Here is a 24973-nt window from a genome sequence, read left to right on the forward strand (position 1 = left end):
TGAATAAAAGTTCTATTTACAGCAAGCACCAGGCCAGAGGGCACCAGACTCCCTTACACTGGAGTCACAGGTGTTTGAGTTGTCTGATGTGAATGCCAACCAGATCCTGTGCAAGGGCACAAGTGCTCCTAACCACTGAGCCATCTCTCCAGCCATCCTACCTTGTTTTGGGGACAGGGTCTTTCACTGAACCTTATCACTTTTGCTAGTCCGGCTGGACAGTGAATTTCAGGGATCTGCGCCTCTCTGCCCCTCAGTGCAGGGATTACAGCACTGCAGGGCCTGGCTTTTATGGGAGTGCTGAGGATCTGAACTCAGGTCCTTGCACTAGTCTGGCAGACCCTTTGTCACCTTCTTCCTAGCCTTTCCCTTGGAGTTTTAACTAGCATTGTTTGAATTTCACAAAGGATGTCTCCACATATGTATCTAAGTATGCTTTGGTCATCTTGTTATCCTTTCTTTTGCCCTTCTCCACCCCACTTTGTCCTTCATCCCTGATAACCCTCCTTTTCCATTCAGCTTCAGAGTCTACATATGACAGAAAATATGTTATACTTTGTGACAGTGGCTTACTTCACTTGATATGAACTTCTCCTGTCCCCTGTATCTTCCTGCAAATACATGACTGCATCCTTTCTTTTATGTGCATTGGTGTGAGGGTGTCAGACACTTGGAACTGGAGTTACAGTTCTGAGCTGCCATGTGGGTACTAGGAATTGAACCTGGGTCCTTTGAGAGAGCAGACGGTGCTCTTAACCACGGATCCATCTCTCCAGCCCATGACTGCATTCTTTACAGACAAATAAAATCCCCTTGTACAAATATTCAGAATTTTAAAATAACTTTATTTTTATGTGTATTGGTGTTTTCCCTGCATGTAGGTATGTGTAAGACTTTCAAACCCTGCGGGGCTGGAGTCACAGACAGTTGTGTGCTGCCAGTGGGTTGCGGGGAAGTGAACACAGGTCCTCCGGAATTGCAGCCAGCGCTCTAACCGCTGAGCCATCTCTCCAGCAGCAGGAGTGCTTTGTTTTGAGATGCGGTTTATCTGTGTGGGAGTGTGCCTCCACAGCCCTGGAAAAGGCAGGACAGAAGAACTGAGCTGTTAATTGCATTCAACAAAAAGTAACAGAGTCCAGGTGGCTTGCTCCAGGATGTCTGTCGTGTTTGCAAGGTGTGAAATACACTTAAGTCTCCAGGACCTAGCCAAGTATCTGTCTTTGGTCTGTCAAAGTGATGAAGATCAGGTGGTCAGCGGCCCTAGGCTTGAGACCAGATGAAGCTCCCGCCCAGATGCAGAGCTTTGAGTGCGGAGGAGCACCATTAACCCGTTTACGAACACCTCTAGCGAGCGAAGAGAGCCAGCTTTAGGAAAGGACTAACCATTAAACTGGCACTATTTCGTCAAAGCCATAGTTTCCTGGGGCATCTTCAAGAATGTCTTAAGTAACTGGGCTTTCGGAACCGCGGGACTTCCGGAGCTACTGGAGGTACACTAGCCCTCCGGGCTCTGTCATCTTTTCGGCAATTTTAGATCTTTGGTACGTTCACCACCTCGGCAGTTTCCGAAATTGCTCGGCGTGGACTCGAGAACGTCGCCCCCTGGCGGCGGCATTCGGGAGGGCGGCCTGCGAGCCAGCGCGCGCAGACGCAGTTGAGTCCCGGCGGCGGTTCAGACCGGACGTGGCTGCCCCTGAGATCACTTCCGGCCGGGTGACGGTGCGGACGGGTCAGGAGCGTAGAGGCGGCGGCAAAATGGCGGCGCCTGAGGAGCAGGATCTAACTCAGGAGCAGACCGAGAAGCTGCTGCAGTTTCAGGTAGCAGCGAGTTCTCGGTGCAGCACAGGCCGCCGGGGCTGGGGAGTGGGGCCCCGGAGGAGCGCAGAGCCTCCGTCAGGTTGGGCTTGGGGCCATTTTCAGACCGGCAGGCGGCCCCCTCCCCCCAGACGCCAACTGCCCGGATTTCCCCGACCTCTGTGGGTCCCCAGCCTCCCGCCGCCGCTGCCAGCCAGGCTCGACCACAGTGGGCCGGCTGCCTTAGTTTCCCCCAGCGGCGCGGGCCCGCGGCCCGGCCAGCCCGCCTGCCCCTCTCCGCCCACCGACTGTTGATGTGTAGAGCTCCTAAACCCCCGTCGCGGCGTCGGGCCGCGCTCCGGAGCGCCGACCACCGGCCCGCGCTGTTGGCTGACTCCGGCCCCGGGCCCCTGGCTCGCCGGGGCTCGCGGTGGGGGCTGTGGTGGGGAAGGAAGCACCTCCACCCAGACCTGGCACCTGCCCTAGGAATGTGGCAGGACGGCACGCGCGGAAACAAGGCGACATTAAGTTCTCCTCGCCGGCTTCTGACTGGATTTGCTACCTTCGGCCTTCTCCTGAGCTGCAGACTGTGCTTCAGGAGGGTGGCAGCTTGCAGGACTCGGCCTCCTCTTAGTGGATGTTATGTTAACAAAAAAAAAAAATGGCACTAAAGCACCCAGCTGAGGCGGAGGGTCTGGTTGGAGGAGACCACCATTCCCGCAGTCCTTAAAAGCGTGGCTGTGAAATGTCTTGTTCCCTTGAGGGTGTTGTGGAAGTAACTGAGTTTCTGGATGTTACAAGGTATTAAAAGGACTTTGTAAACAGTAAAATGTGCCCAAACAGTTGCGGCTATCAATCATCGTTTTTCAGATAAAGTTAATAGAACTCATTTTCTGTTAGGAAATGTGCTAAATATTCCTTTTCAGCAGTTGTTTTTTTTTTGGTTTGTTTTTAAATGAGAACTCGTAGTGCCAGGCATTGCTAGCTAGAATACTGCCCACTAAATATTTATGATTTGAGAACGTGACTGACATTTATCATGTTACCTTGTTTAACGCAAAGCCCTGTGGCGCTGCTGCTGTGACCGGCTGTGGCTGAACTGTAGGAAGTCGCCCCGGTGGTTGTCCTGAGACTGCTCTCAGGGGCCTCAGGAGGATTCTGAGTTTGAGGCCGGCCTTTTGTCCTTTTCCAATGGAAAGGACGCTTTATGCCTAGTTGTTGGATGTGTATGAGTGGGAAAATACAGTTACAGGCATGCTTGACGTTTGAGTGCGGCTCACAACAGAGAAATTGATGATGCCAGACTAAAGAATGAACAGACAGGTTCACTTCTTCATAAACTGCTACTTTCAGGGCTGTATTTAACTTGGGCGGGGACACTTTGCAGCTCTTAGTGGTAAGCTGCGTAGGAAATGGGGTGTGAGCTCTAAGCTGTGATGCGCATGTGAATGTATGGCAGTGTTTGTGTGATGAAGTGCTCAAGGACCTTGTCTGCAACGGACAGCAGCACAAGAGACAGGGCTAGCAGGCTAATGACACTGTAGTAAGATTAAATAAGTGTGTGTCAAGATTTTTGTTGTTTTTTTCCCGAGACAGCATTTCTCTGGCTATCCTGGACTCACCCTGTAGATCAGGCTGGCTTTGAACTCAGAGATCTACCTGCTTCTGCCTTCCTGAGCCTGGGATCAAAGGCTTGCGCCACCGAGCCCTAATGTCAAGATTTATGAAGTTCACTTTATTTAGAAAGTGCATTTTGTATTGAGCAAGCCTGGGGTCAGATTTATCATCTCAGACTGCTGTTAAACATTGTGTTGACATAGTTGTTAAATGTCAAGCATTATACCTTAAACTTTATAGAAGACTGTAAAGGGTTAGCTGCCATTCTCTTATCACTGAAGAAAACAGGGATGAGAGGTCAGATAATTCACACAAATAGTACCTTGCGTAAACTTAGAAATCCACATTCCTAAGTATCTTGTTTGTGTCCTGATGTTGAAGCCAGGGGACATAACATGCATAATGGGAGTGCCCAGCTCTCTGGGATGTGTCTTTGTCTTTGTAAACTTCTTGATTTTGGAGGGGGAAGGAAAGATGGCTTAGAAGTTACTATTTGTTACCTGCTATGCCATAAGTGTGATGTTAGATAATTTATAACCAGTATGTTTAATCACATGGTTACCTTATAAAGTACAAATGGTGGTATGCCTGCTGTTCTGTCTGGTGAAGAAACAGATCTGTTGATTTCTTTACCCAGGATACTGAAGCTCTTGGAAGTCTGGTAGGTCTGGCCTGAAAGGCTAAGCTCTTAGCACAGTGCCTTGCAGCTTTGCAGAAAGAATAGAATTTCAGCAGATGGTGGGCAAGGAGTGTTCAGGGCTGAGAAGATGGGTTGCTTTCCTATGGAGACAGGAGAGAAGGTATGAGTGTGTCTGCCGTGTTAAATAGACTTGGTGTGACAAGGTAAACCAGAGCCAGATTTGTCGATGCTGTGCTCAGTTCTCTAGGCACATAGTCAGGAAGGTTTAACTAGGGAGCAACAGCACTGGTTTGGGGCTGGCTTCTGTAGCAATATGGGGCATATATTTAAAATTTCCACGAGTATCAGAATAGGACAGGATGGCACTGTTGACAGCTAGTCTTCAGTGTGTGTCCACGTATGTGGTACACTTGAGCCAGGCATGGTTCAGTGTAATCTCAGTGCTAGCACTTGAGAGGTTCAATTAAGGAGGTTGCTATAGGTTCAAGGACAGCCTGGGCTACTTAGTGAGTTTCAGGTTATCCTATAGGGTGAGACCCTGTCTCAGAAATCCTAAATACTTGAACTGGTAAAATAGATATGTTTTAGAAAGCCTGAGATTTGGTTTTTTGTTTGTTTCTGACATATTAACAGTCCTCTAAGGCAGAAATTATCATGTTTCTCAGTCCATTTGATGATTTTAAGGCTTTTATATATATATGTGTGTGTGTGTGTGTGTGTGTGTGTGTGTGTGAGAGAGAGAGAGAGAGAAAGAGAGAGAGAGAAGAGAGAGAGATTCTGAGATTCTCATGGCTCTGGTTTGTTTTGGAACATTGTGTTTTGAGCGATTTGGTTTTTGGGGGAAGGTTTACAAGACAGGGTTTCTCTATGTAACCTTGGCTGTCTTGGATGCTTGGTAGACCAGGCTGGCCTACAGAATTCAGAGCGATCTGCCTGCCTCTGCTTCCCTGAGTGCTGGGATTACAGGCTTGGGCCACCGCACCCAGCTATTTTGAGCTATTTCTACTAGAAAATAATAGGTTTATAAATCTAAAGAAGAGCTAATGCAGATATGTGGAAGATTACTTTTATTGGAGTCAATGTCCTCAAATTTCCAGATATGTAGATTTCTCCAGTGCTTTGGTTTACTGCCTCAGGGCTGGTGTTTTAACATCAAGGAATGGATGTCCAGGTCAGAGAGAGGAGTAAATGTACCACAATCCATAGGAGGAAGTGATCTCTTTCTGCTTGTACAGGAACATGACATTTTCCACTTTGTTTAATTAAAATGTGTTGCATTTTGTTTACTTAAATTGTGTAAGTGTGGGGACCACGAATACCATGACATATGTGGAGGTCAGAAGACAACTTGTGAGAGGATTTCAACTCTCTTGCCATATGTGTTCTGAGGATTGACCTCAGGTTACCAGGTTTGTCAGAAAGTGCCTCCACCCACTGAACCATCCTGTCAGCCCTGTTTGTTTATGAGAAAGGGTTTCCCTGGGTAGCCCACATAGCCCAGGCTCACCTCAGCTACCAGGAGAGAATAGAGACAACAGGAGTCTATACCACACAGTAGGGCATGACTTACAATCTCTAACTTAGAGCCTGGGCTCTAAGCTGTATAAGCAAATTTATAAGTAGTTTTTTCAGAATTTTCGTCTGGAAATTGGGATTGTGATGAGTACATGGTAATTTGCATTCATTGACTTAAAAAAAAAAATCACAGTGATCTGTTTGATTTCTGATTTCTCTCTTCACCTTATCCTGGCTAAGGAAGCTACTAGTGGGTTTTACAGTCTCACTAAGTCTCAGTAAAGTCTCACATTGAGTGTGTGTGTGAGGGGAACATTATATTATCTGATTGGTAGTATCCATTTTCTTTTTTATTCTTGAAACAAACGAGCAAACATACAAACCTATAGCTGTGTGGTAGTGTACATCTTTAATCTCATCACTCAGGAGGCGGAGGCAAGTGGATCTCTTGATTTCAAGGCCAGCCTGGTCAACCAAGTGAGTTCCAGGACTACCAAGATTACACACAGAGAAACCTTGTCTCCAAAATCGAAAACAAAGACAATCTTTTCTTTGAAAATGTCATACATGTTTACAGTGTATCTTTCCTTTCCTTCTGAGACAGGGTCTGTATGTAGCACTGGCTGTCCTTGTGCTGTGTAAACTAGGCTGACCTCAAACTTAGAGCTCCCCTGCCTTTGCCTCCTGAGTGCTGCAATATACAATGTATCTTGATTATATTTATGCCTTGTTTTCCCCTCTCCAAAGCCACACATCCCTCAGGGCATTACCTTCCACCTTCACGTCCTGAATTCAAGAGTGCTGCCCGCTGTAATACTGACATGTTGGCTTGATTTTGTGCAGGTAGTCTTTGCTGCAGTGAGTTGACGAGTGTAAGGCCCGTGTCCTATCCAGAAGACAGCATTTCACGCCCTCTTTACCATCCTTTGGCTTTTAGCAGTCTTTCTACTCCCTGATCTTCACTGTTTTCCTGAGCCTTGTGGGAGGAGGCAGTTGATAGAAATGTCCTATTTGGGGCTGAGCTTCTCAGGGGTTGATGGTTATGAGTCTTTGTGTTAACTGATGACCATCTCAGAAAGAAGCTTCCCTGCCAAGGCTGAGAGCAGCACTGATCTGTAGATGTAAACAGACGTGAGAAGGCAGTCGGACAGCTGCTGTTTTGCAGCATGACACTAGTAGCTTTCCTCCCAGAGCCAGTCATGTCTTGAATCATGGGCTTTGACCAGCTTTACAGAACCAGGTATGACTTTCCTCCTGTGGAGGAGGTCTCAAATCTAATTAGGAAGTGGTTATTTACCTTTAAACACTCATGCCTTGATTGCCTCAGTGTACAGATGAGTGTGTAGCCCAGAGTCCAGCACTGAGGTAAGACCGTTGGTAACTTCTCCCCGGGAACTGCGGGACACCCTCTGGCTCTGTGAAGCTGCCAGGAAGGAGGATGTATTCTGAGTTACAGCATCATTTCTCAGTGTGTCTTCAGCACAGGAGCTTACAGTTTAGTTATGGTGGGCAGCAAGAAGCAATGTCAGTAGCCTGGCATGTTAGGGGCTCTTCAGGGCCTCTTGACCTAGAGCTTGTAAGAGGTATCCTGTGCTGGGCACTGAGAGTTTCTTTTTTCCTGCTTCCTTTTTTATGTATACACACTATCTGTATGCCTCCTCGTCCCCAGGAAGGCCAGAAGAGGGCAGCAGGTCTTCTTAAATTCTAGTTACAGAGGCGTGAGCTGCCCTGTAGGTGATGGAAATTTAACCCAGGTCTTCTGGGAGAGGGGGCAGTACTCTTAACTACAGAGCCATTTCTCCAGCATCTGAGATTGTCATTTAATAACTAACCTTATATTTCAGGAGAAACTTTGTCCATTCCTACAGGATTCCTGTGTTCAAACTGCCTCTTTAAAAATTATTTATTACAATTTATTCACTTTGTATCCCCACTGTAGCCCCCTCTCCCATCCCCTCTCAATCTCACCCTTTCTCCCTCCTCTTCTCCTATGCCCTTTCCAAGTCCACTGATAGGGGAGGTCCTCCTCCTCCTCTTCCATCTGACCCTAGCCTATCAGGTCTCATCAGGACTATCTGCACTGTCTTTCTCTGTGGCTTGGTAAAGCTGTCCACCATCAGGGGGAGGTGATCAAAGAGCCAGCCACAGAGTTCATGTCAGAGAAAACCCCTGTTCCCCTTAGTAGGGAACCCACTTGGACACTGAGCTGCCATGGGCTCCATCTGAGTAGGGGTTCTAGGTTATCTCCATGCATGGTCCTTGGTTCTAGCATCAGTCTCAGAAAAGACCCCTGTGCCCAGATATTTTGGTTCTGTTGCTCTCCTTGTGGAGCTCAAAACTGCCTTTTTTTTTTCCTATTAATTTTTTTTTTCATTAAGACATGGTTTCTCTCTGTAGTCCTGGCTGTCCTGAACTCACTCTGTAGACCGCACTGGCCTTGAACTCACAGCGAACTGCCTGTCTCTGCCTCCGAGTGCTGCCATGTCCTACTTAGTCTCTATTTTCTAAGGTTTAGTTTTTATCTGTTTGTTTTTAAAATGTTATTTTTGATCTTCTAATTTTGTGTGTATGAGTTGCTCACATGCATGCATGAATCCTGTGTGTTTTGGAACTGAGTGATGATGGGTAGTTGTGAACTGCCACGTGGAAGCTGGAGATCAAATCCAGGTCCTCTGCAAGAACACGTGCTCTGAACAACTCGGCCACCTCACCAGCCCCTATTTGTTTATTTTTTTCTGTGTGTGTGTACACGTGTGTACTACACTTTTTCACATGTATGTGGAGGTCTGAGGTTGATACTGGGAACCAGTGGCTCTTCTGCCTTACTCATTGCTGAAGGGTCTCTTTGTGAAACCCAGACCTTGATGATATGGCTGGTCTTGTTAGCTTGCTTGCTCTGGAATCTGCGGCTAGAAATTGCAAGTGGTCTCTGTACTTCCAGTCCTCACACTAGTGTGGCAGTGCATTAACTGTGCCAGCATCTCCCGGGCCCAAGCATTGTTTTGTTTTGTTTTTTAAAGATTTTATTATTTATACAGTATTTTGCCTGCAGGCCAGAAGAGGGCACCAGATCTCACTATAGATGGTTGTGAGCCACCATGTGGTTGCTGGGAATTGAACTCAAGACCTTGGAAGAACAGCCAGTGTTCTTAACCTCTGAGCTGTCTCTCCAGGCCCCCAAGCATAGTTTTAATACCCTCACTTGTTTCTATTTTTAAAACTTACTATTATTGTTGATGCCATGATATGTTTATAGGTTACAGGATAATTTTCTCCCTTTCCACCTTCACATGGGTTTCAGGGATTGAACATCCAGCTTGTGTAATGGGAACCTCAGCCCACTGAGCCATCTCATGGCCCCTTGCCTCAGTCTTTCTGCTCTTACAAGGTCAGTTGTGTTTGGGCAAAGATGGTATTGGGGATAGAAGCCTGGGCCTCATGCGTGGTGACAGTTCCCTTCAGTGAACTGCATGCCCACTCCTTGAGTTGTGCTGTTGACAAGAGTCACTTACGTCTGCTCCTGAGCCGCTGTGTACTCTGTTTGTCATGTGTGTTGAATTTAACTATTTCTGTGAGTGAGTAAAATATCTGCAGAAACTGTTCTGCTTGTATGAAGTTAACGTAGATGCTTTGGAAAGGCTCTACAGCAACAAGTTACTGGGGGAAATTGGTATTCTTTAGTTGTAGAGAAGATAGCTAAGTGACTGCAGAAAGTGACTGAAATGATGGGGGATTAGACTTCCTGTTTGGCAGGTGTTTATGGCTCATTCTCCTTAAAAGAAACCCAATGTTTTTTTGCTAGAAACGCAAGCATGCTGGTGGGCTTATTCCTGTTTATCAGAAGATGGCTGCCTGCTTGTCTGCCTGTAAAGACAAAGCCCAGCGGTGTGCGCAATGTTGGGTTCCCTAGCAGCTGGGCTTTGCTAGAGTTGCCATCCTCACTGGGCAAGAGAACGTTTTTCTCTTACAGGGACATGTATGTACTTGAAACGGTGAAGACTGATTCTGGACAGAATTCTGCCTTCTCCAGCTAGTAACTTTCAGCTCTGGGCAATTTATCATTTGTCCTCTGTGGCATAGTTTCTTTGTGGACTAATATTATCTACCTCACAGGGTTGCTTTAGTGTTAATATAGTTGAAGTATTGGCAAATACTAAATACCTGACTGTTAAGCATTACTTTAATTAATTAATTAATTAATTTGAGGCAAGGCCTTAACCATGTTATTCCTCTGGCTGACCAGGAACTGGCTTGCCCTGGAATTGGCTGACTGGAATTTGTGGGCAGGCTGGCCTGGACTCACGGTTATCCACCTGCCACTACCTCCCAGTGCTGCCTGTGCCACCATGACATTTATGGACAATTTTTTTTCTTTTTTGTTACCACAAATGATGCTGCAGTGTATATCCTGCACATAGACTTACCCCATTCTCGGGAACCCAGCTAAAGTTGTAGGCACTGGGTGCGGTAGCGCATCTGCACACTTCTTCCCCTGGGAGAGCTGACACTGTAGTAGGAAGAGACAGGCTATAGCCAGCAAGCGAGACAGGGTGAACACAGTGGAGCTTAGCACAATGGAGAAATTAGAGAATTTTGAGGAAGGGCTTTCCTATAAGAGAATTTCTCACCTGGATAAAAGTTTCTAGATTGTGGCAGGCTCTTCAGTTATTGTAGTGATGAGAGCTGTGGGTTGACCCCAGAAGTGAGTAGCTGGTCTCTATCGAGTCAGTGGAGAGCTGTAGACAGGTGTCCATTGGTATCTGAGGGATTGGTTTCAAGAATTCATCCTGATAGCAAGCTCTAAAGATGCTCAAGTTATTTATATAAAATGGTAGAATAGTTATATGTGAAATAAACACATCTTATATACTTGATAATATCTAGTATAATGTAAATGTTATGGAAATACTTGTACTGGTTAAGAAATAATGAGCCGAAAATGTCTACATGTACATGTTCAGTGTGTATATATATACACACACATATATATATATGTATATATGTCTACATGTTCACACACACATATATATTTTCTTCTTCTTCTTTGGGCCAGTGCAGTGTTGGGGGGCAGTGCAGTGCCTCACATCCCCAGATCCTTACCCCTTAAAACAAGGAGGTCTTGCTGTATATAACCCCGGCTGGTTTTGGCTGCTTCTTCCCAGGTAAATGCCGGATGACTGGGATTACAGATACACACCACCACATGAGGTAATTGAACTTGTGGTTGCAGAATGCAGATGTATCAGAGCGATTATACAAATAGGAGAGTCCTAAGGCAAGTAGTGTTGGAGGGAGTGATAGGGATCGTGAGCTAAAATTTTAGAGAGTTGAAGGCAGTGGTTTAAGTAAATAAAGTCGTCTTTGTGGAAGGGATATTGGCGAATGTATTCTGATTACACCTCGAGACTTACAAGTGTAGTATGTTGTTGCTTGAGCCTTTATTGAATGTACTTTGACTAAGGTTCCAAATAAGCAAACAAGGTTAGTTCTGTTACTGCCTAGTTGGCTAGGATCAGTAGGAAGCTTGCGCAGTTATAACTGAGGTGTAACCTGGAAGTCTCGCTCTGTTCTGGCCGCTCTCCTGTCACTGGCGCCACCTTTCTGTCTCCCTGTTAATTTGTTTTAAAAGTCAGATAAGTGGGTCTGTTGCCTTGTGGCAGGTTGGGGTTTTGTTTTGGGTGGTGCCTCCGCTCTACTGCTGAGCATGGAGCCAGGGGCTTGATCAGCCAGGCCAAGTGTTTTGCCCTGAATGACAGTTTTAAGGAGGAAAATACAGCAGAGTCAAACTGTGGTTCTAATTATAGATGTAAAGTTCCTCATCACCTCTTCCTGAAGATAGACTTGTAAGGAGGAGAAAAGAGAATAGGATAAAGGATAAAGAAATTGTGAGAGAAAGTCTTCAAGGAAGGGGTGTCTGTAGTGATTGCTTCTAAATGCTATTTTATTTGGGTATTTAAACCTCCACCTCCCTTCCACCAATCTTTTAACCCTATGTAAGAAAAGGTTAGTTGGGAGAAGGGGCGCAGACCCCTTTACTTCTCCTGGCTGTTTAGGGTCAGTGAGTTCTTTGGGGGCTCAGTCTCTGTCAATAGCAAACGAAGCAAAAAGTCTCCTCCAAGCCACTGCGCCACAAAGTATCTCTCCAGTGTCTCTCCAAACTGCCACCCTTCTCTTTCTGGGCTCTCCTGTTTATATCCCTTCATAGTCCTAGACCATGCTGCATGAGGCTGGCCATTACCATCTGGCAAAGACCATGGCCCGCAGAGGCAATTATCAACTGTAGACAAACTGAAATCTTACACTTGGGATTAGAACAAATATATTTACATAGCATAATTGAGTTTTTAAAGAAACCACAACTTCTATTACAGGTGTTCTCAGGTTAAAACGTAAAGTTTCATTTAGACCAGGAGGGTGAAATTCAGAGAAGTCAAGGGTAAAAGGGAATGTTGCTGTACTAACCAAGAGAGACTTAGAATACATTGTACGCCTTGGAACATTTGGTTACCCTACAACAGAATGCCCAGGGCTGGGTAATTTATAAAAAACAGAGATTTGTTTCTTATAGTTTTGGGAGCTGAGAGGTCTCAAGTTTGAAAGCCTGTGCACTAGATCACCATTAGTGTCTCATGCTTAAATCCCAGCACTCAGGAGGCAGAGGAAGGAGTCAGTGAGTTTGAGGCCAGCCTTGTCTCCAAGTTCCAGGACAGTCAAGGCTGCACACAGAAATTCTTTCTCAAAAACCCAAAATAAATTAAAAACAAAAACAAAAACAAACAAAAAAGCCTGTACACCATATCATCCTATGACATAAGGTGGAAGGCTAAAAGAAAATGAAGGGGACATACCTGTAATACCAGTATCTGGGAAACAAAGGCAAGAGGATGAGGAGTTCAAGGCCAGCATCTTCTACTTAGCAAGATCAAAGGCAGCCTGGGCTGCTTAAGACTTAGCTTTAAAGATGACTCCTAAGTTGCAGTGGAGACCCTAGGATGTTGAAGATGGCAGTACCAAGGGATAGCTTCGAGGAAAGCTGCAGGAAGAGTGGGTCTGGCCTAAGCACGGCTGTGTGTGTTGCAGCTGCAGAGCCAGAGAGGGAGGTCTGTCCAGATAACTGGAGCCCAGACCAGGGGACCCAGATCCTAGACATACAAGTGCAGGATTTGTTTGGATCTTGCTTTTGGCTTGATCGTTCTTGGTTATGCCACCATTTTCCCCTTTTCAAATGGATTTTTTTTTTCCGGAGCCAAAATTGTTAGAAATACATAACTTTTATTTTTATTTCTTTTTATTGTACAGAGACTCACAGTTAAGAGAGTGCCTACAAAAATAAAAATAAAGAGATTGCCTACTGTTTCACAGTAGAATTTGGTACTTGGTTTTTGAGCAATGCTATTACAGTTAAGATTTGGAGGACTTGTTTTAACGTTTTTTTCAAGGCAGGGTTTTTCTGTGTATCATCAGCCCTGGCTGTTGTGGGATCTATTTTGTAGACCAGGCTGGCTTCTAACTCACAGAGATCGCCTGCCTCTGCCTTCTGGGTGCTTGGGTTTAAAGGCGTGCACCACTGTTCTGGCTGATTTGAAGAACTTTTACAGATGAATTAAATTCATTTTGTAATTAAAAAAAAATTATGCATAGGAGCATTTTGCCTGCATCAATATCTGTATTCTGTTTGTGTGCCTGTGCCCTCGGAGGGCAGAAGAGGGCATTAGGTCCTCTGAGACTGAAGTTACCTGTGGTTGAGAGCTGCCATGGGGTGCTGGGAACAGCTCAGGCCCTCTGAAGAGCAGTGAGGACTTTAACTGCTGAGCTGCCTCTCCAGTTCTTGAGTGCCTTCTGCCTTAGAGGTGAGCATGGAACTTTGGGGACTGGGGTGTAATGTTATTATTTAAAGTAATGTGTTTGGGTGTCAAGTTGACAAGGAGTGTTATTCTTTATATCACTTTGACTAGATTTGGGATCAGCTAGGATGATCCCAAATGTGTGTCAGTGAGGCTGTTTCCAGAGAGGATGGGTCCCAGGCTGAATGAAAAAGAGAAAGAGGAAATAAGAGTTGGTCTTTCTCTTGACTGAAGATGCAGGGTAATTTCTTCGCCATGATGGATTGTGTCCCCTCAAACTAGGAGCCATATTAAACTCCTCCCTTGTGTTTTGTCTGTTTGGTCATAGCAACAAGAAGGTAACGAACACAAAGATGTTCCTGCTATTTTTTATAGGTATAGAATCGAAACCAACTTGAGGATTCAAAGTATTTGTGATTAAATATTAATGTTTTGAAACTGGTTAAGAACACTGATGCCGGCTGGAGAGATGGCTCAGAGGTTAAGAACATTGACTGTTCTTCCATAGGTCCAGAGTTCAATTTTCAGCAATCACATGGTAGCTCACAACCATCTATAGTGAAATCTGGTGCCCTCTTCTGGTACACAGGCAGACATGCAGACAGAACACAGTACATAATCAATCAATCAGTCTTAAAAAAGAGAACGCTGATGCCTTCCAGAGGACCTGGGTTTAATCTCCAGCACCAATAAAATAGCTCACAACCCTAGTCCCGGGGATTTGAAACCCTCTTACCTACTGCCCTTGTGGGCAGTGCATAGACATGGTGCACAGACAAATGTGCAGGGCACCTGTATACTTAAAAATAAAGGCTACAAAGTCTTTCCAATTTGTGGTTTGTATTTCACTTAAATTTTAAAATCTTATTTTGACACATACAGAAGCAGATTTTCCCAAAGGGGAGAGGTTAGAAGATGGGGAATGATGGTGGGGTCTTAGGCTGTTCTTGCTTCTGAGCAGAAGACTCACTGACAGGAACCTGGCCAAGCTCAGTGCTTTAGTGAGGTGCCACGAATGAAAGGGTTCTAGAGTGGGGTTCAGTGAAAGATCATGTTATTTGATTTCCCCCAAACTTAAGCAAATTCAGGCTCATTTCACAACACTTCACGAATGTCTTTTTAACATGCCTTTTTCATCACTGTTAAATCTACTGAGATGACGCAAGTTCAGAACCCAAGAGTGCAAGTGCTTTGTGTTGACATGTGCCTAGTGAGGAAACTGAACCTAAGAAAGATGCCTACAGTTACTGACCTAGTCAATGATGAAAAAAAATGGCTGGAAGTATGAGGACTCTGGTGTCCCCTAACTCTAACAGTGGTTTATCCACTTATTCTACCCATTTGTTACTGCTTGATAAGAGACTCGTGTGGGTTTATTTGTGAATGTGTGTGTACACTCAACATGTACATTTGTGGCTGTATGTGTATTTGTGATCTCATACATGCTAAGCAGATACTCTGGCTGAGCTATGTCCCCAGTATTTATGTCATATTTTTAACTATGGTTCAGATACTTGCCTTCGAAACATTTGGGTTCGTTGAAATATCAAATATTTAGGAAGCCATCGTGTAGCTGGGTCTTGGTTGGCATAAGGCATTTAGCTTAGCATCTAAAGGGCTAACCAGTGATTTCCAATCTGATTCTAAAGGAAACTTCAAGGGTTGTTAAGAGTTGGTTGGTTTGTTTTTGAGGCACAGTCCTACTGTATAGTAACATCTGTTGTTGAACTCAGAGAGCCAAGTGCCTCTGCCTGTGCTGGGATTAAAGGCTTATGCCATCACCGTCCCACCAAATTACGTTTATTTTCAATAAACGTTTAAATTTTCTGAATTAAGAATTGGGAGGTTGTTTTGAGGTTATCAAATAATAGAAGGCGTTGCTGCATAAGAGAGCCCAGCCTGGACATTGGCTGTTTTCAACCTTTTACTGTCTACCCTGCCTCTGTTATGAAGCGTCACTGGCCAGGCAGTGTGACCAATGGACACTTAGTTCTCTCATTGTTGAAATGACGGTTTTACATACACAGTGCTTATTACCGAGTGTAGGTGCTCAGTAAGTGGGAATTGCTGCTATTTAAATTGGAAGCTCAGAATTTAAACAATGAAAACTTTTATAAGAGTTTGATCACAGGTCAAAGCCTCATCACTTTCTGGGTGGACTTTAAATTCTGTTTTCTCCTGAGTAAGCAAAGCTGTCTTGTTTGGTAGGAAGGAGAGAACAAAGGTTACCTGGTTATTGCCAAGTTTTACTCTGGGAATAACCTAAAATACAAGCCTCAGCAAGCCAAGTGGAGGCATCTACTGCATGTGTTAGTATAAACACTTGAGATGTGAAAAGAGAAACACGTAGGAAAGCCAGGTGAGTATATCCTGCTTTCCCAGTCCATGTCCAGATAGTTGGTTAAAACGTGGGTGCATTCTTACGTGCCCAGCCTGTTGTGATTGTCTCTGACGTATACTCCCAAGAGTGAGGTCAGGAGGCATAGTATTCAGTATTTGTTTTCCAGGTCATTGTCATTTCCTTAACTTCTGACTAGATGGAAGTTAGAGCAGGGCTGGATGGAGGGAAGCCTTTCACACACTCCCAGTGCCTGCATAGTACTTGGGATTGGTTGGCCCCAGTGAGAAGGCTCACCCAGCTCTCTAATGTTGTCAGTATACTTCCGTGTGATTGCTGTATCCGAGTGCAGATCCTAAATCATCAGGCGGTTAATTCATGGAAGGAGATGTGTGAGAGAGTAAGGGAGTGAGACACACTCAGCTGGGCCTGCCAGAGAGGTGTGGCACAGTTCCTGACACTTGACTTATGGCAGGAGAGATTAGTGGGAGAAGGAGCCATAGTTACGAAGTTAAACCTTTCTTCCAATTGTGGCTCTTTTTCCCAGTGTTGTCTCAAGTCCCATCAGGTGTTGGAGGACCTGAATTTAAGCCAGGTTTACTCTGAAGAGCTGTCAGGTTAGGAAATTACAGATGCTTTTTTTCTTCTTTATTTTTTTTTTTTAAGTTGCCACTGACTTTATATGGAAATCAGTGTGTCTTTATAACTCCTGGTGGGCATGAATGGCAGGGCCTGGTGGTGGTAGCCTGGACTAGCCCTGAGTTTGGAATGGTTCACTGCTGTGCCCAGCCAGAGTCCTTTTGTTTGTTGTTTGTTTTGAGGCAGTTTTTCTCTGTGTAGCCCTGCCTGTTCTGGAACTCTCTATAGAACAGGCTCACAGATTCCCTGCTTCCTGAGTGCTGGGAATAAAGGCGTGTACTGCTGTGCCTGGTTTGTATTTATATGTTTTAAAGATTATTTTGATTTTTAATTATGTGTACATGCATGTGAGTGTAAGTATCCATGAAGGACAGAGGCACTGAATCTCCCAGGAGCTGGGCTTGCAGATGATTGCCACCTTAGGTGGGTGCTGGAAACTGAAGTCGTGTCCTCTGCAAGAGCATTTTTAGGTTTATTCCTGTGTGTGTGTGTAACAGGCTCTCATATAGCTCAGACTATTCTCAGACTTGAAATTTTCTCTGTCAAGGGATAACAGGTGTAACCTCCTAGGCTAGTGAATTTGTTCTTTAGTATTTCAGACATATATACATTTTTATTAATAGTGATGAGGAACTGACTCAGCTGGTTAAAGCGCCTCTGGCACAAGCATGAGAATCTGAGTTCGCAGCCCCAAAGTCTGTATTCAAAGGTGGAGGGTGATGGCACCTGTAACTGCAGCTCTAGCGGAGCCTGGCACGGTGCTTGAGCTTCAGGTTCACTGAGACTTGTCTCAGAAATGCAAGTAGTGCACACCTTTAACCCAGGCTAGGGAGGCAGAGGCTGCTGGGTCACTGGGGGCTAAGGCTAACCTGGACTACATATCAAGTTCTAGGACAGCCAGGGCTGCACAGTGACAGCCTGTCTCAAGGAAGGAAGGGATGATCACTCAACAGCACTTATTTGTTGGTGTCACACGCCTTGAATCCCAGCAGAGGCAGTTTGAAGCTAGCCTGGTCTACAGAGGGAGTTCCAGGACAGCCAAGGCTACATAGAGAAACCCTGTCTCGAAACAACTAAAAATAAATCACAAAGGCGGAAAGGGATGAAACCAAGTTTTCTGGTTTTGTTTGTTACATTTAGAAAGGGGACTGGAGAGGTGGCTCTGAAGTTAGAAGAACTGCCTGCTTCGCCAGGTAGTGGTGCTTTGCTACCTGCCAATACTCCAGAGGGAGAAGCAGGTGGATCCATGAGTTTCAGGCCAGCCTGGTCTACCGAGTAAGTTAAGGACAGCCAGGGCTATACAGAGAAACCCTGTCAGGAAAAACCAAACCAAAACAAAAATGTCTGTTCTCCCAGAGGACCCAAGTTATATTCTCAGCAACCACATGATGCCTCCAGCTCTAGGGTATCCAACACCGTCTTCTGGCCTCCTAGGGCATAATTGTACTTGGACTGCACATATATATGAGTGTTGTCCCTGAATTTTGTGCATACACACACACACACACACACAAATAATTGTTACAAAAAAGTTTGGAAAGGATATCTAGTCCAGATTAAATCCAGATTAAATGTTGTACATAAAGGGAACTAAATTCCAGAACTAAACATCTTGTCCTTGGATACGGAGCACAGAATCAAGGCAAGAAACTCTGTTTGTCTTATCAGTCTGGCTGAGCTAAATCACTGTGTCCCTGTGGTTTGCCAGGGAGACTTGACACCACCTCACCTCATCTCCGTATAGCACGTAGAAGGAAGCATTTGTAGAGTGAAAGGTCCAGGAGCGGCGGGAAGGCTGTGCTTTTGTACTGTGTGGAAGGGCCTAGCACTGTGGAATCTTTAGGCATGTGATGTACATATGAAGTGTAGGTTTGCTGGGTAGTGCATGCCTGAAGGGAGCTAGTGAGAAAGGAACCTGGAAGGCCAGTCGTGCTCTCTGTAGAGAGCCAGTTCCTGGTGTTGTGTGGGTAGGTCTGGGGCAGCCTCAGGCCTTGTGTGTGCAGGGCAAGCACCGTACTAAAGAGCTACCTCACCAGCCTTCCTGCTGCCAGCAGTGGCTCTTCCTCTGCGCCTCCCAGTTGCTAATCCGTGCATGTGCTGCATACCTGCTCTGTGTGCTGTGGGAGGGGGAACCCAGGGCTTTGTGCATGCACAAGTAGACAAGCACTCTACCAGCTGAGCCCCAGCCCAGCTCCACAGTAACCTGTGCCTCACCTTCTTTTCAGGATCTGACGGGCATAGAGTCCATGGAGCAGTGTCGCCTTGCCTTGGAGCAGCATAACTGGAACATGGAGGTACGGGCACCCACCCTCCCACGCTCAGTGAAGTCCTGCTGCGGCAGCCCCTCTGAGGACCGGCTTTTGATCATTTTCATTTCAGAGCTGTGTTTCAGATACACATGTAGAAGTACGGAACGTGAAAACAGAGTTACACTAGTGTAGTGACTCTCCCCGTGTCTTCCTAGCATCAGGAGCTCTCCTCCGCGCTTCCGCTGCCTCCCACCTGCACTGGCAGTCGCTCTGAGCTATTGTTGCTAGAATGTAATTAGAACGGAGGCCTGCTGAAAACAAGAATTTCATTTTAGCTTTGTTAATTGCTCCCAGCATAAAACTCGTATATTTAGATTTTTTTCTTTTGGCTTTTCGAGACAGATTTTTGTTTTTGTTTTGTTTTTGAAGTTTTATTTTTCCCTTTGGCATAATAATTCAGTTATCCTTTTCATTTTACTTCATTTAGGCATTTGTTTTGGTCTCTAATTTCTGTTGACATCATAAATCTATAAATAATGTTTCAAATAGGAAAAAGGTAGGCTTGGGAGAGGTATAAACTAGGCATGGTGACACCCGCCTGTAATCTCAGCACTTGGGAGGCCAGGGTGGAAGATTAGGAGTTCAAACCCAGCTCAAACTACATAGCAGAACCCTGTCTCAGAGAAAGAGGGGGGGGGGGGAACGTGAGCAGAATAGGCATGAGCCTTCCTTTCAGCTCCTAACCCTCCAGTGGTCTGCAATGTAGTTTCAGCTTTCTGCTCATCAGATATGATAGAACATGGGAGTAGTTTGTGGGTTGTTTGCAGTTCCTCTCTTGTTCCTCATTTTCCTCTTTCCTAGGGGTAACCACTGTTGATAGCTAGGCGTTTACCGAAGATTGAGTATTTTATGAGCTAAAGATTTATATCCAGGGGCTGGAGAGATGGCTCAGTGGTTAAGAGCACTGTCTGCTCTTCCAGAGGTCCTGAGTTCAATTCCCAGCATCCACATGGTGGCTCACAGCCATCTATAGTGTGAACTGATTCCCTCTTCTGGCAAGTGTAAATTCAGATAGAACACTTATATACATAAAATAAATAAATCTTAAAAAAAAAATGCAATACGGTTTCCCCTCAGGACATGGTTCGGACCCGAGCTGACAGCCTCCCTGTGCGCTCAGAAAATAAAGCTTGCTTTAAAAAAAAAAAAGATTTATATCCAGGCTGGAGAGATAGCTCAGAGGTTAAGAGCACTGGATGCTCTTCCAGAGGTCCTGAGTTCAATTCCCAGCACTCACATGGTGGCTCACAGCCATCTACATTGAGATCTGGCGCCCTCTGCTGCCCTGTAGCCATACATGCAGCAGAACACTATATATAAAATAAATAAATCTTAAAAAAAAAATATTTGTGTCCATTTTTTAAAATTTCTGCTTGCTTGGTGAGATTACTTTGCATAACTTAAGTGTGGATGGAAAGATTTATTCCCAAGGCTGGAGAGATGGCTCAGTGGTTAAGAACACAGTCTGCTTCCAAAGGAACTGGGTTCAATTCCCAGCACCCACATGGCAGCTCACAACTGTCTGTAACTCCAGTTCCAAGGGATCTGACACCTTCACATTGATGCACATAAAATGAAATTAAATAAATTAAAAAAAGATTTATTTTCAGTGGTAATGTTTTGTGTTTTTACAATTACAGAAACAAAATATTCCTATAAAAGTTTAAACATGGGCTGGCTGTGGTGCTGCATGCCTTTATTCCCAGCACAGGCAGGTGGCTCTCTGTGAGTTCAAGGCCAGCCTAGTCTACTAAGTGAGTTCCAGGACAGTCAGGGCTATTAGACAAATCCTGTCTAAAAAAAAAAAAAAGAAAGAAAATTCTTACACTTTGTAAGGTAAGCACAGTTGCATTAGTATGTGTCCTTGCAGGCTTTCTTCTGTATGTAATTGTTTCACTTTCTACCATGTGGGTCCTGGGGAGCAAGCTTGGAGGGTGGCAGGCTTGGCAGCAGGCGCTTTTAACTGCTGTCCTAGAGTTTCTGTTGCTGTGATAAAATACATGACCAAAGCAACTTGGAAGAAAGTTTATTTCAGTGTACAGTGCCACATCACAGACCATCACTGAGGGAAGTCAGACCAAGAACTCAAGGCAGGAGCTGAAGCAGAGGCTGTGGAGATCGCTGCTTACCGGCTTGTTCCTCATGGCTTGCTCAGCCTGCTTTCCTGTGCCACCCAGGACCACCTGCCCCGGGATGCCATCACCCACAATAAGCTGGTCCCTCATAGCACCACAGAGTTGCTTTCAGACTTGCTGGGCCAGTCTTTTTTTTATTTTATGTGCATTAGTGTGAAGGTGTCAGATCTTGAAATTGGCATTGCAGACAGTTGCGAGCTGCCACGTGAGTGCTGGGAATTGAACCCGGGTCCTTTGGAAGAGTACACAGCACTCTTAACCACTGAGCCATCTCTCTAGCAGTACCACCACCACCACCACCCCTTTTTTTTTTTATTGTTTTTCGAGACAGGGTTTCCTGTGTAGCCTTGGCTGTAGATCAGGTTGGCCTCGAACACAGAGATCCGCTTGCCTCTGCCTTCCGAGTGCTGGGATTAGAGGCGTGCATGACCACTACCCAGCCTTTCAGGCAAGTCCGCGAGGCATCAGTCGAGCTTCCCTCTTCCCAGATGATGCTAGCTTGAATCAAATTCTGCTTAGGACACCCTCTGAGCCAGCGCGACGGCCCTGAAATGTTACTTTGTCTCCACTGAGTATGATTGACCACCTGGAATTAGTCAAACCATAAGATTAAATCTAGTTCTTAAGTCTAGAAGACACAGCCCTCCCAAGGACCCTTCTGTCACCAACTGCAAGTTCAAAGGAATGACAAAATGACCTGCAGGCTTTAGTCCCTAGAAACACGCTGAATCAGTTCTGTGGTCCTGATGGTAGGTTTTGATAGGATACTGATGCAGGTTAAAAGCTGAGAGACTTGGAACAGGATTTCAAAGGCTGCTTTCTCAAGTAGCAAATTTGTATACCTGTTCTCCTAGAGCAGGTTCTCTGCTGAGTCAGGATGCATTGTCTTCCTTGCACTGGTGGTGACAGTATACACAAACTACTGTGACACCAGAGCTGCAGTGTCCAGAGTGGCTTTGAGGTTTTTATTTTTTTTGTTTTTTGTTTTGTTGTTTGGATGTTTGTTTGTTTGTTGGTCGTCATTATCATAGTTGATTTGATTGGCTGCCCATATTGTTGAACGTGGTTTCCAAGTTGACAGATAACTAATTACCCCTAAACTACATTACTGGTCTTCTTGGCATTGTTACATTTTTCCCTAACACTGTTAGATGGAGCAATCCCTTTTTTTTTTTTTTTTTAAGATTTATTTATTATTTATACAGTATTCTGCCTGCATGTGCCTCAGGGCACCAGATCTCACTATAGATGGTTATGAGCCACCAGGTGGTTGCTGGGAATTGAACTCAGGACCTTTGGAAGAGCAGACAGTGCTCTTAACCTCTGAGACTTCTCTCCAGCCCAGCAATCCCTTTAATAGTGACAAAAGAGGCACTCCATCAGGTCTGAGTAGATTGTGGAAGTGGAGGAGCCATATGTCCAATTCCTGTCACAAAACTGGGACAGAAAACTATTTTCAGAGACAGAATTAAATTTTAGCATTTAGAGAGAGAATGAAGGTTTTTTGTTTTGTTTTGTTTTTAACATGAATATTCAGGTTTTTTCCTTGATGACTTTGTTTTGTTTCATTCTGTTTTTGAGATAGTCTTTAGCCACGGCTAGACTTGGACTCCCTGCGATAGCCCAAGATAACCTCAAACTCTGATCCTCCTGCCTGTACCTCCTGAGTTCTGGGATTAAAGCAGTGGTTTCTGTCTCATACATGCAAGCAAGCACGCAGCCGAGCTCCCGCTCAGCACTGAATGTTCAGATTCTCAGATTATGCTGACCTTCCCTTCAGATGCCTCCACTTTGAAGAGCTCTTTCTCACTTTTTCTTAACAAATCTGTGTCTTTATTTAAAAAAAAAAAAAAAAAAAAAAAGGTTTTTCCGGATTAGTTGTAAGCACTAAGTTTCCTTTATTTTTGCACATAAGGAGTCTAAGGCTTGTGCGTTAGTCTCTTTCTGGCCTGCGGAGCTGTATTCAGACTACATCCTCTTTGCCAGAACTGTCTGCTCGACACTGACAAGCAGCGCTGCCTGCGGCACGGCCCCGTGGGTGCTGTCCACATGTCCGTGCTTTTCCTGGGATTGTATGGTGAAGCACATTATATTTTAGCCATTGTGAATAGCATGTACTGATATTAGTAATGTGCTGCTATGTGATGTGGCTTCAAGACAAGTTGCCTGGTCTTTCCTACCATGTGAAAATTGTCATTGCCCCGTAGTAGGGCAGGGTGAAATCCCTTAGGTACTCACCAAGTGACTGCCGTGTCGTTCTCACCTTGTTTGGAGATGCCAGGTAGTAGCTTCCTCCCAGTGGTTGAGCATCACTGAAGTTCTGCCATTCTGTTTTCCTTCTCAGGCTGCAGTGCAGGACAGACTGAATGAGCAAGAAGGTGTACCGAGTGTTTTCAATCCACCTCCATCCAGACCCCTACAGGTTAATACAGCCGATCACAGGATCTACAGCTATGTTGTCTCAAGACCACAACCAAGGGCAAGTTTTGTAGATAGAATATCCCCCTGTTAGTGATTTCACCCATTTGGTTTTGTTATCTCTGTATGGTAGAGCAAAAGAAATGTTCACAGTATTAAATTGTTAGCTACGGGCCCATGGAAGACTTAGTAGGTTCATTCGATTCCCTTGATTTTTTTTTTTTTTTAAATGAATTGCTATAGAACTGTTTTTCTGCTCTTTACTGAGGGAGTGTTTTCTGTACCTTGTTTTGAGCAGCTTATTTTTGAGATGTCTGCAGGCCATTAGAGCTTCTTCTGGGCATATGTCTGTGTTCTACTTGAGCCCATGGCAGCCTGAGGAGAGCACTGTGCCCCTGGAAACTGGAGGCAGGCTGTTGTGAGCCACACAGGGTGCTGGGAACCAAACCTGGCTCTTTGTAAGAGCAGTAAGCACTCTTTACTCTGAGCCAGCTTCCAGGCCACTCCCCTTTTGTGTGTGTTTTGTTGTGTTTGGAGACATGGTCTCACTGGTAGCCCAGACTGGCCGACAACTCACTCTAGCCCAGGCTGGAGCTCACTGTAGAACAGGCTGCCTCAGACCTTGCACATTCCTCCTTGGCAGATTGCTCTATGAGCTACTACCTGCAGCAGCTGGCAGCCTCCCACCATTAAATTCAAATCTGATAAGTGACATAAGTTTACTTGACTTTAGCTACTTCTAAGGAAATGCTAAAATCAGGCATGGTGGTGCGTGCCTTTAATTTTCTAGTACTCAAGAGGCAGAGGCAGGTGGATCTCTGTGAGTTTGAAACCAGTCTGATCTGCAGAGTGAATCCAGGACAGCTAGGGGGACATAGTACTTAAGAAAGTACTTAGAATCTGTGGGAGTGTTTTGAAATTGGTCCTGATGGGCTGGTAATAAAGAGGCGGGTCACTTAGATTTATAGGGCATTTTAGAGTACACCAGGTACTGTCGCTTGGATGTATGTAGAGGTTAAGAAAGAGCTCATTACTCTCATGTCCTCCTTCCCTTACCCTTTCCAATCATCCTTTCCTGTTCCCTTCCTTTTCTCCCTCTTCTTTCCCTTGTTTCCTCTCTCTCACTGACTTCCTCCCCTCTTTTCCTTTCTTTTGTACACATTGTCTTATTACATTGTATTTATTTTGTGTGTGTGTGTGTGTGTGTGTGTAGGTCAGGATAGCTTGTAGAGAGGCAGCTCTCTCCTTCCACCATGTGGGTCACAGGGATCAAAGTCAGGCCATCAGGCTTGGCAGCAGGGCCCTCTATCTGGTGCCCTCTATCTGGTGACCCACTTTCCCAGCCCCACTGCCCTTCTTTTTGAGGAGGATCTTACTACAAAGTCCAGGCTATCTTCAAACTGTAGGTCTTTCTGTCTTAGCTTCCCTGTTTACAATCTGACTTCTCACAGTCTAATTAAGGAAATTAGATATATAACTGATCATGAACTCCAAAGAACTTTCTGGAGATTTTCTCTTTTATCTATGAGTGATGACACTCACCTCTTACACATGCATTTAGAATTTAAAAAAAAAAAATTTAAGCACTTCATTTAATCCTAGAGCATTTAAAATTAGCACATTATCATACTTTTTCATATGTGTGTTTGGAGTACATAATGTTTCAGAAATGACTTTAGATTAGATATGGTGGTACATGCCTATAATCCTAGCCCTTGGGAAGC

At 45.0% G+C, this 24973-nt stretch overlaps 1 protein-coding gene across 4 annotated transcripts in view; it reads left to right on the forward strand.

Annotated features, from left to right (window-relative positions):
* Positions 1–1675: 1675 nt before the first annotated feature.
* Faf2 (Fas associated factor family member 2) overlaps positions 1676–24973 on the forward strand; it is a 42875-nt gene continuing 19577 nt past the window's right edge. The window contains exons 1-3 of one of the 4 annotated variants that reach the window (XM_060372387.1): positions 1676–1818; positions 18613–18681; positions 23176–23310. In XM_060372387.1, the coding sequence (XP_060228370.1) occupies positions 1756–1818; positions 18613–18681; positions 23176–23310 (267 nt within the window). In that variant the 5' untranslated portion in view covers positions 1676–1755. Of the gene's footprint in view, positions 1819–15723; positions 15770–18612; positions 18682–23175; positions 23311–24973 lie in introns of those variants that run through there. The other 3 variants (XM_060372388.1, XM_060372389.1, XM_060372390.1) reach the window with 3 other exon arrangements.

This window comes from Meriones unguiculatus, chromosome 19, assembly GCF_030254825.1.
Source record: "Meriones unguiculatus strain TT.TT164.6M chromosome 19, Bangor_MerUng_6.1, whole genome shotgun sequence".
NCBI classification, from domain to species: Eukaryota; Metazoa; Chordata; class Mammalia; order Rodentia; family Muridae; genus Meriones; species Meriones unguiculatus.